Source organism: Haliotis rubra, unplaced genomic scaffold (genome assembly GCF_003918875.1).
Source record: "Haliotis rubra isolate DU_JTF1 unplaced genomic scaffold, ASM391887v1 Scf688, whole genome shotgun sequence".
NCBI classification, from domain to species: Eukaryota; Metazoa; Mollusca; class Gastropoda; order Lepetellida; family Haliotidae; genus Haliotis; species Haliotis rubra.
In genome coordinates, this window is record NW_025767399.1 from 471,718 (window position 1) to 484,049 (window position 12,332).

The 12,332-nt window shown below is 38.9% G+C and overlaps 1 protein-coding gene across 1 annotated transcript in view; it reads left to right on the forward strand.

Annotated features, from left to right (window-relative positions):
* Nucleotides 1-12,332, forward strand: part of LOC124258226 (rho guanine nucleotide exchange factor 11-like) — a 122,192-nt gene that overhangs the window by 82,062 nt on the left and 27,798 nt on the right. The window contains 2 exon segments of the mRNA XM_046692290.1: nt 5,797-5,958; nt 7,287-7,391. Of these exon segments, the coding sequence (XP_046548246.1) occupies nt 5,797-5,958; nt 7,287-7,391 (267 nt within the window).

The window sequence follows — 12,332 nt, forward strand, 5'->3', positions numbered from 1 at the left end:
GAAGACTAGAGGGTTTTCTACTACATCTCAACAGCGAGACCGTTCCCATCGCAGTTTTGGGCCTGTATGATGATCAGCCGGTCATCATACGGATGTACATCAAAGATTGACCGATGTCGGCACAGATCAGCATGCAGCCTGATGTACCAACGCAGATATGCGATGATCGTCCTGAGGGTCCCATCATTACCAACACTCAGCGCAGGCGTCGCACACCCAGGGCAGCGTCGACCTCTGAGGAAAATCAACGAAGTCTACTAGGACTTTCTTAACCGAGATTGTTCCAGCCGATGACCTGGACCTCACGATGATCAGCTGATCATCATCCCGGCGTCACGCCACAAGAAAGCGACCGGTGACAGCTACAGCGACATCAGCAGAGATCACCATGCAGCCTGATGCCTCTACACTGATGTCGGACGATTTTCCGGTGGACCCCTCCATTAACACCGCCAGATAAAGCACCGGCGACCTCGCCGCAGACCATCCCAGAAGACATGATGCGACAAATTATGAACATCATGGAGGACCACTATAATCTCGCGGTAGCAGGGTCCGAAGCCAGCGAAGGCTCCAAGCGTAGACAGCACCCCAGAGGCACCCCCGTCAGCGTAGCAGCCAGGGCGATGTCACCTTCGCGAAGGAAGTCACGGACCACCTTGACGAAGGACCTAGATGTACAGCCTTAGCGAAGGCCTTCGCGAAGGCGGAAAGGACCTAGATGTACAGCCTTCGCCGAAGGCGGAAAGAACCTAGATGTACAGCCGCGAAGGACTTCGCGAAGGCAGGATAGATCATCACCTTATGCGGTTTCATCCCTAGATGTGGACTCGGACCATCAGACATCACGGAAGCCTTCGCGAAGGTCATATCGTCGTTCCCCGGACGGACGCAGAGGAAGCAGCGAAGGCATCGCTGGCGAGACACCTGAATCCAGATCATCATCATCTAGAAGGACATCGAGGGACTATACAAGAGCTTAGCGAAACTATCAACGTTCCCCTCACAAGTCTCGAGAAGATCAACCCATAGACAAGTTGATCATCGATATCAAGTATAAGAACTACAATCGTATATTGGTTCTGTTGAATCCATGACGAGGCGTATGTTCGCTGGCCTAAATAGATCTAGAACGATCAATTAGACACTTATCACCAGACTTCGTAACCACGACTTCTGAATATGATAAGATGATCCATGCGCGGCCCTACTTAGGCAAGCCGCCGATCCCACATCCTGTTAAACACAGAGGCTGTTCACGAAGCAAGCGCTCATATATATATTTATATATATATATATATACTAATCGGGCTTTGACTCGACACCTTAGCGATGGTCGCGAAGGCTAAGTGGCTCAAGTCTACTTCACCCAGAAGATCTAGAAGGGATACCGAGAACTTCGCTTGAAGTCTCGGCGTTCACCGAGGAAGTCTCCTCCAAGGTTTCCATATACTAGCCACTTTCGTCATATATAGCTACTCGTCAGTCCGTTCAAGGCGTCGCATAAGTTGATTATCAACTGTATGCCAGATGCCGATCTATAAGCCTCTACGCGAAGATAATTGCTCAGGCTATTTACAACACAGAACGTCGCTGTATTATTAGTCAGCGACATTTCATAGATCTTCACAGAAATCAACTATTCCGTATAAATTGCTAATATACAATCTCGGACGACGATATGATTATCTACATGCGTGACCATTACGCATATCTGCAGACAATTCAATATCGAAATTGAACAGCAGCCTTGTTACAGCGAGTATAACTCTTAATCGTCAAAGTTTCTGAGAAGAAATATGTACAACAAGTTCAACGTTAATTCTACAATTATGACGATACATTCATGTATACAGTCTACAAGCTCACAACTTGCAAGTTGTTTATACCCATATATATAAGGAAGTCGAATTATATTCAAAACTGAAATTACTTTCGCGACAACCAGGAAAATAACCTACCCAGCATAAAATTACAGAGCGAGATATTTACGCTTTTGACGGAGGTTTCGCGATTACCATTAACCCTCGAAACACGTGGTCACTTTCGGATAACCGGGGAAGCTACGGTGAAGACCGGCGTTTATGCTAATATCAGCGGCGACAAGAATTTATTCAAGGTGGGTTTTTCCGCTACACCGGTGACATCACAGCGGGTATTATACAGAATCAAAATGCCTTGTTCTGATTGGACCGCGAGGGACAACGACCTACACAGAGGTCGATCTCAATTCACAGTTCAAGACTTACGCCACAAGTGACAACTATATATCAGTGAGCGAGCAAGCCTCATTACAGTCCAGTTAACCTGAACATTCATGATTAGACTGCCTTTCTTCAAGTTAGAGACCTCCCTGTCAAGTTAAGGCGAGGGATCGGCAGTCAGGCGATTTTACATAAAGTTCAGCGAGGACAGACACACCTGGTTGTGCACCTACATCGTCAAGGACTTCTTAGCGAATTACCTAGAGCGAAAGATACAAGTGGATCTAAATCCACAGCGTTTCAGACTACAGCTGAATTTCATCAAGCGACTAACACAACTAGATGGTTAGTAAACCTACTAAACTTCTGTTTGGAGAATAAACGGAAATTTCACGCCCAACCTGGGGATATGAATATAGTGCTCCAACACCTCACAAGTGAGGTTTATGAAACGCCTGGATGACATACTTGGACCCCATGATACGATGATTCTATCAAGATGGCCAGCAAGAGCACTGTAAATTTATCTCCACCAAACCAAACAGGAGGAAAAATGCAACAGATTATTTCCTCTATCATCAACTTACGCAGAGTGAAGTCTCATGTACTATATCTCCATTTGGATCAGAACTGTCATACTCGTGCATGCATATGCGGATGGACCTATTCCGACCCTCCATGAGCTTAATACTCATGATATTATAGCTTAACTTCTACAATTGTTCTACACAAATGTGAATGAAATAATGGAGGGTTTATTTCTGGAAATCCGATATGGTGGTTGCAAACCATTATCTGAGAGATATCACCACCGAGGGACGTCTCAGGTATACACCAATTCGATCCCATGGTCCTCGCACAACAGCTGACAGTTCCTCGGAGAAGATAAGTCAATCTAACAGATTTTTACTTATCTTATAACAATACTAAATAGCTTCATGCTATATATAATTTACTTAAGTTCCTTTTATCATCACAGTACTATGATTATTACATCATACAATATATAACTTAACAACTCTACAGAGTTTGTTATTATATATATTTACCTTAAGTTATTCATATCTTAAGAGTAATACTATGGTTACATGATAAATGCATTAGCTAACAAACTCTACAGAGTTTTTGGCTATTTTATACATAGCTTAAGTTAATTAAGCTAACAAACTCTACGGGAGTTTTACTATTATATAGGTAACTTAAGCTAATTATACCTTAAGCATAGTACTATACTCATATTATTAAAATATATTGGCTAACAAACTCTAAGGAGTTTTGCTATTATATAGGTAGCTTAAGCTTATTCATATCTTAAGCTTAGTACTATGTTTATATCATATAAGTAGATTAGCTAACAAACTCTAAAGAGTTTTTGCTATTTGGCTTAAGTATCATCATATTTCTAAGCAATATGGTTATATTATAACATGTATTAGCTAACAAACTCTACAGAGTTTTAGCTATTATATATGTAACTTAAGCTTATTCATATCTTAAGCAGTACTATGTTTATATCATATAGGTATATTAGCTATCAAAACTCTAAAAGAGGGTTTTGCTATTATATATTTCGGCTTAAGTTTCATCATATTTTAAGCTTTATGGTTACATTATAACATGTATTAGCTAACAAACTCTCTACGGAGTTCTTGCTATTATATATGTAGCTTAAGTTTTCCTTCATAAGCTCAATACTAGGTTTATATCATAGCTAACAAACTCTAAAGGGTTGTTTTCGCTATTATACAATTAGCTTAAGTTTCATTATATCTTAAGCAGTATGTTTACATTATAAAGGTATTAGCTAACAAAACTCGACGGAGTTTTGTTATTATATATATATAGCTTAAGTTTCATCATAACTTAAGCTCAGTACTATGTTTTTAACATAAAAGTATATTAGTTAATAAACTCTAAGGAGTTTATTTTGCTATATACATTTAGCTTAAGTCTAATCTTATCTTAAGCTTAGTACTATGGTTACACTATAAACATATTAGCTAATAAACTCTACAGAGTTTTGGGCTATTATATATGTAGCTTAAGTTAATAATATCTTAAGCACAATACTATACTCATATTGTAAAATATATTAGCTAACAAACTCTACGGAGTTTTGCTATTATATATGTAGCTTAAGTTCATTATATCTTAAGCACACTACTATACTCATATTGTAAAATATATTAGCTAACAAACTCTACGGAGTTTTGCTATTATATATGTAGCTTAAGTTAATTATATCTTAAGCACACTACTATACTCATATTGTAAAAATATATTAGCTAACAAAACCCTACAGAGTTTTGCTATATATATGTAGCTTAAGTTAATTATATCTTAAGCTCAGTACTATACTAATATTATAAATATATATTAGCTAACAAACTCTACAGAGTTTTGCTATATATATGTAGCTTAAGTTAATTATAGCTTAAGCACAGTACTATACTCATATTATAAAAATATATTAGCAAACAAACTCTACAGAGTTTTTGCTATTATATATGTAGCTAAAAGCTTATTCATATCTTAAGCTCAGCATTATATCTATATCATATAAGTATATTAACTAACAAACTCTAAAGAGTTTGCTATTATATAATTAGCTTAAGTTTAATCATATCTTAAGCTTAGTACTATGTTATATCTTAAAGTATTTTAGCTAACAAACTCTAAGGAGTTTATACTAGCATATTAACAAGCTTAAGTCTATTAGTCTTAAGCATTGTATTAATGTTATATATACTTTATCATAATAAGTACATGGTAATAACCTTTTATATGGCAGCTGATAAGTTAGCAGCAGGAATTCATCAGTTCAGTGCCTTTATGAAGTTCCCATAGGGTTATTACAATCATCACAGTTCAAATCACTAATTATTAAAAATCCAAAGTATTAGATATTCCCACCTCCGTTCCGTAGGATGCTACAAGCAAAAAGAGCATGAGTCAGGATAAGGAAAAATATGTAATTTTTGGAGTAAAATTGATATTTTATACTTATCCTGACTCATGAGGTCAGCCCTCCCATCCTCCCAAATAACACTTTGGATTTCCCTGTAAATTCAAATGTTGGGCTCAGTATATGAGGAGAGAGTGAGGCACATGGGTAGAGGTGGCGCCCTCGTTCCCGAGCTTGTGGAAAGGAGGTAACTCGTGGTGAATACTAATTAGTGATTTTAAATTGAAGGGAGCTTCAATTAGGGAGATACAAGTGTTCCACTATGTTCGCAAGAAGAAGAAGACAAGCAAAAAGAGCATGAGTCAGGATAAGTATAAAATATCAATTTTACTCCAAAAATTACATTTTTAACACCAGTCTCATGTGAGAGTTGTTTGTCACAATGTTTCATATTCTCTTGGGTTCAAATAGAATGTAAACTAAAACCTGTGATCAGTAATTGGCCTCCATGTAGTGGTGGATCAATACTGAGCGATTAACAGTATCAATTGTTAGACTAATTGAAACTTTGATTTTGTGTTTCTGATGTGGAAGCTCAAACTATCACTCATTGGTTTATCAATCCCAGGCTTCATTACTCTTTACAAAGACATCCAGCAGCCATACAGCATTAAAACTGTGTTCCAGTGTGCGAGTTGAACGTCCACAAGCAGTGTTCAGAAGATGCAGACACCTGTGTTGGGAAACAGAAGAAAGGGGATCGGGACAAGGACAAGAAGCGAGCCTCTGCTGTCATCCCAGTTGTGCCCTTCGCTGGCCGAAAACAGAGCAACCCCAACAAAGATGCTGGTAAGTCAACACTGGCAGTATTCATATGGGGCATCGAATCAGGGTAGAGTCAGGGAATTTTAGTTTCCCAGGCCAGGAATAATAAGGGAATATAGAAAACATGGTGATAAAGTCGAAGGAAAAGCCAAAAAATGATATACAACTTTCTTGTTTTAGATGAAATATATGTGTGACTGATAAATGCTTTGACTTAGGTTTGAATTAATTGTTAATTGTTTTTAAAAGGGTATTTTCTTGTTTATTTTTTTAATAGAATTTTTAAATCTGATGTAATGGGCAGGAAAGCAATGGACATTTTCAGTGTAAGACTTCTAAGATAAGGGTTATGTTGGATATCAGAATTTTGTCAATATCCAGGTAGGTCTACTGAGAGAGGAACAGTTTGGAAAAACAATGAAATGTGGAATTTCAGTTGTAGAGTTGTTTTTTTTCGTGTGTGAATATTCCATGAATATTATTCTGTTGAGTGTAGTTCCGGCAACTGACGATGTATTGGCTTCACGTGATCAGCTAACATCCCTTCACAATTTACTCCTCTGCACATTTCAGGATTTTATCAGTGCACATTATTTGATGGTACACTAGATTGAATTACTAACAAATTACTGTTGGAAATAGAAGAAATGACCTCACATTTATAATGTCTATGGATGTAAAACCACATGCATGTGTGCTCAAGACGTATTTTGTCACTAACTTTGAAAATGTTGATCAACATCCACATTGAAAGTACCACCAACTAACTGGGCTGTTTCACCCATTAATGCTGGACGCATGCTGTATCAGGTCCCAGTGCATTTGCACTATGGGTAGCTGTGGCATAAAATACATGGACATTCTTTATTAGATGATGTGTTTGCAGTATGTTTACTGTCACTTTTGGCCATTGATTGTGAGCTACTTTTACTGTCACTATTGGCCATGGGTTGTGTGGTAGATTGACTCTCTGTTTGAAATGGGATGTGTGGTAGTTGACTCTCTCTATTTCCCATGGGTTGTGTGGTAGATTGACTCTCTGTTTGCCATGGGACGTGTGGTAGTTGACTCTCTCTGTTTGCCATGGGTTGTGTGGTAGTTGACTCTCTCTATTTCCCATGGGTTGTGTGGGACATTCACTCACTTCCTCTCTCACAGCATACTAGAACACCACTATGTTTATGTTTTTTTCTGTCACAGTTCTCTTAAAGTGATTGCCTGACATGTCAGCACCACACGATTTTGCCACCACTATGTTCTGTTTGATGTTGGTCTGTCCTCTATGTGATGTGCATGCCTCCTCCACACTAACTCTGGTGCTCTCTCTCTCTCCTCCTCTCTGTGGCTGACAGGTGCTCCCCCTTCTTCTACAGTACAGGAAGCACTGGCCGACGCCCGGCACCAGGAGCTCCAGATCGTCACACAACCAGTCAAGCGGGATGAAGAGGCTGATTTCTGTAAGGAGAACTTTTGTCTTCAGTTTGTAAACCTGTGTCATCTTTCTGGAGTTTATAATGCATTGGTTTATAACAGTGTTGTTCTAATTGTGAAGAAATTAATTGCAAACATGCAGTTTTGTAAAATGTTTTGTCATGTCAAAACAATTCCAGTTATCAGTTTGCATAAATACATTTAATGAAGTTTGAGTCAAATGAAAAGATATAGCTGTACTCTTGATTGTTATGTTGAATAAACATTATATTAATGATGCTGAATATGTAACACAGTTACTGTTTGATTTTAACTATGATATACATGCTACTCACATCGGCATTAATTATCACCATTGTAACAGTAACCATCTGTATTCACTATTACACTTGTATATCTACAGTATATATCCTGTCTTCCCTCTAGTCTGGTGTACCATGTAGCACGCTATTGGAGTGTGTGGTTTTATTTTGAGCCCATCATGTATAATCTGAGTTTATTTTCAGTGTTGTTCTGTTGATATTTGCTTTCTTCTCCTGTGTGATTGTGTGATACAGCTAAGCCAGCATGAGCTCACTCAGCCCAATACCACATGCTTGTCTGCACTAACGCACATCTCATTCCAGGGTAGTTGATCATGGCTGCCATCTGGTCACTCATACTGTACATCAGGGGAAGGGAAAACTAGCTTTCTGTCATTTGTTTTGGAATGTTTGGAAATAGATCTCACTGGAACTTAAACTTCATGAGATATTTTGGAATGATTTGGTGTTGCTGTTAGTAAAAGGGGAAGGTTGAGGATGGTCTGAGATATCTCTTAATCAGACGACAGTGTCTTTGGGGAGTTTGGGTATTTTAAAGAAGGTGAAATTGTTACTAAAAATTGATGTTTTTATGGGAGTACTTTGTAAAGTGATCTAAAAGTAGAATAAATGAGTGAAGTGGGAAATCGATTGTCACTGAAGGGTATGATGTGATAATTGCGTAAGAGTATGATTGAGTATTTATGTGATAATTTTGGAATTGTGCATCTGCTTTGAACAGTTGGCAGCTATGAAGAAATCATGACTTGTACAGGGTTTCACATGTAATAACTGCATATATTTTGGAAGGCTAAGCAATGCACTCACTAACTCTTCCTGATGTAAAAGAGTAGGTTTTGGAGCATATTCTTTCTGATTTTCCTATATGTTACTGTTATTTGGAAAAACATTTTCAAATTGGAATAATGGATCAAATCATTAACCCTAAAATTGAACCTTATTGATATTTTCAATGTAAGTACCTTCATATCCATCAAAGATTTTTTCAACCTGGTCATATACTCTAACTTGTAATGGAATTGTGCATGAAAGTATGTGAAGTCCTGTTGCAAGAATTGTTCATATTGTCTGTCATTCATTTCTGACAAAATCTTTCTTTGATCTAGTGATTGATTTTCAGGTAAAATGCTAAATATATTTAGACACTCAGCCTGGATTCAGAATGTAATGTTTTGATTCTGAATATGTGGTTAGGAAAACCTAGAAGCTGATCAATGCATGTGATGAAAGCATTTATATCCAAATTCAGCTATGTCAAAACAAATGTATTTGTCCCTACAGTTCAGCTGGATTTTCCCCTACAGTTCAGCTGGATTTTCTAAATAAGAATATCTCCAAAGAAAGATGGCTTTCATGTCACCCTAATTTTGAAATCTATGACCTTGAAATGTGTGTGTGTTTCCTGTCTTGAAACGCATGGACTACTTTTGCATATGAACTTATTTGAAAGAATGTTCTTTTTGCATAGTTTATAGAGAAAATACTACAGTAAATCTGAATACCAGCTGGCATTGTAGGGAATGTGTGAACTTGTTTGTTGTTTCCTTCACTATGGATGTGATTGATGTATTGTGTACAGGTTTAGCTGTCATCAACATGCAGCAGCCACATCTCCACGTTATTAGTTCATTTGAAACACACGAAAACACATTAGCTTCCCACCAGTCTCACTTCAACAACCGCTTGTTACTTACTGATGGTCTCACTTCAACAACCCCTTAGTTAGTTAACTGATGGTCTCACTTACACAACCCCTTGTTAGTTAACTGATGGTCTCACTTCAACAACCCCTTGTTAGTTAACTGATGGTCTAACTTCAACAACCCCTTGTTAGTCAACTGATGGTCTCACTTCAACAAGCCCTTGTTAGTTAACTGATGGTCTCACTTCAACAACCCCTTGTTAGTTAACTGGTCTCACTTCAACAAGCCCTTGTTACTTAACTGATGGTCTCACTTCAACAAGCCCTTGTTAGTCAACTGATGGTCTCACTTCAACAACCCCTTGTTAGTTAACTGATGGTCTCACTTCAACAACCCCTTGTTAGTCAACTGATGGTCTCACTTCAACAAGCCCTTGTTAGTCAACTGATGGTCTCACTTCAACAACCCCTTGTTAGTCAACTGATGGTCTCACTTCAACAAGCCCTTGTTAGTTAACTGATGGTCTCACTTCAACAACCCCTTGTTACTTAACTGATGGTCTCACTTCAACAACCCCTTGTTAGTCAACTGATGGTCTCACTTCAACAACCCCTTGTTAGTTAACTGATGGTCTCACTTCAACAACCCCTTGTTAGTCAACTGATGGTCTAACTTCAACAACCCCTTGTTAGTTAACTGATGGTCTCACTTCAACAACCCCTTGTTAGTCAACTGATGGTCTCACTTCAACAACCCCTTGTTAGTCAACTGATTGTCTCACTTCAACAACCCCTTGTTAGTTAACTGATGGTCTCACTTCAACAACCCCTTGTTAGTCAACTGATGGTCTAACTTCAACAACCCCTTGTTAGTTAACTGATGGTCTAACTTCAACAAGCCCTTGTTAGTCAACTGATGATCTCACTTCAACAACCCCTTGTTAGTCAACTGATGGTCTCACTTCAACAACCCCTTGTTAGTTAACTAATGGTCACACTTCAACAACCCCTTGTTAGTTAACTGATGGTCTCACTTCAGCAACCCCTTGTTAGTCAACTGATGGTCTCACTTCAACAACCCCTTGTTAGTCAACTGATGGTCTCACTTCAACAACCCCTTGTTAGTCAACTGATGGTCTCACTTCAACAACCCCTTGTTACTTAATTGATGGTCTCACTTCAACAACCCCTTGTTAGTTAACTGATGGTCTCACTTCAACAACCCCTTGTTACTTAACTGATGGTCTCACTTCAACAAGCCCTTGTTAGTCAACTGATAGTCTCACTTCAACAACCCCTTGTTACTTAACTGATGGTCTCACTTCAACAAGCCCTTGTTACTCAACTGATAGTCTCACTTCAACAACCCCTTGTTAGTTAACTGATGGTCTCACTTCAACAAGCCCTTGTTAGTTAACTGATGGTCTCACTTCAACAACCCCTTGTTAGTTAACTGATGGTCTCACTTCAACAACCCCTTGTTAGTCAACTGATGGTCTCACTTCAACAAGCCCTTGTTACTTAACTGATGGTCTCACTTCAACAAGCCCTTGTTACTTAACTGATGGTCTCACTTCAACAAGCCCTTGTTAGTCAACTGATGATCTCACTTCAACAACCCCTTGTTACTTAACTGATGGTCTCACTTCAACAAGCCCTTGTTAGTTAACTGATGATCTCACTTCAACAACCCCTTGTTACTTAACTGATGGTCTCACTTCAACAACCCCTTGTTAGTCAACTGATGGTCTCACTTCAACAACCCCTTGTTAGTTAACTGATGGTCTAACTTCAACAAGCCCTTGTTAGTCAACTGATGATCTCACTTCAACAACCCCTTGTTAGTCAACTGATGGTCTCACTTCAACAACCCCTTGTTAGTTAACTGATGGTCTAACTTCAACAAGCCCTTGTTAGTCAACTGATGATCTCACTTCAACAAGCCCTTGTTACTTAACTGATGGTCTCACTTCAACAAGCCCTTGTTAGTCAACTGATGATCTCACTTCAACAACCCTTGTTGTTGATGGTCTCTACTTAACTGATGGTCTCACTTCAACAAGCCCTTGTTAGTTAACTGATGATCTCACTTCAACAACCCCTTGTTACTTAACTGATGGTCTCACTTCAACAACCCCTTGTTAGTCAACTGATGGTCTCACTTCAACAACCCCTTGTTAGTTAACTGATGGTCTAACTTCAACAAGCCCTTGTTAGTCAACTGATGATCTCACTTCAACAACCCCTTGTTAGTCAACTGATGGTCTCACTTCAACAAGCCCTTGTTACTTAACTGATGGTCTCACTTCAACAACCCCTTGTTACTTAACTGATAGTCTCACTTCAACAACCCCTTGTTAGTTAACTGATGGTCTCACTTCAACAACCCCTTGTTACTTAATTGATGGTCTCACTTCAACAACCCCTTGTTAGTTAACTGATGGTCTCACTTCAACAACCCCTTGTTACTTAACTGATGGTCTCACTTCAACAAGCCCTTGTTACTCAACTGATAGTCTCACTTCAACAACCCCTTGTTACTTAACTGATGGTCTCACTTCAACAAGCCCTTGTTACTCAACTGATAGTCTCACTTCAACAACCCCTTGTTAGTTAACTGATGGTCTCACTTCAACAACCCCTTGTTACTTAACTGATGATCTCACTTCAACAACCCCTTGTTACTTAACTGATGGTCTCACTTCAACAAGCCCTTGTTAGTTAACTGATGATCTCACTTCAACAACCCCTTGTTACTTAACTGATGGTCTCACTTCAACAACCCCTTGTTAGTCAACTGATGGTCTCACTTCAACAACCCCTTGTTAGTTAACTGATGGTCTAACTTCAACAAGCCCTTGTTAGTCAACTGATGATCTCACTTCAACAACCCCTTGTTAGTCAACTGATGGTCTCACTTCAACAAGCCCTTGTTACTTAACTGATGGTCTCACTTCAACAACCCCTTGTTACTTAACTGATGGTCTCACTTCAACAACCCC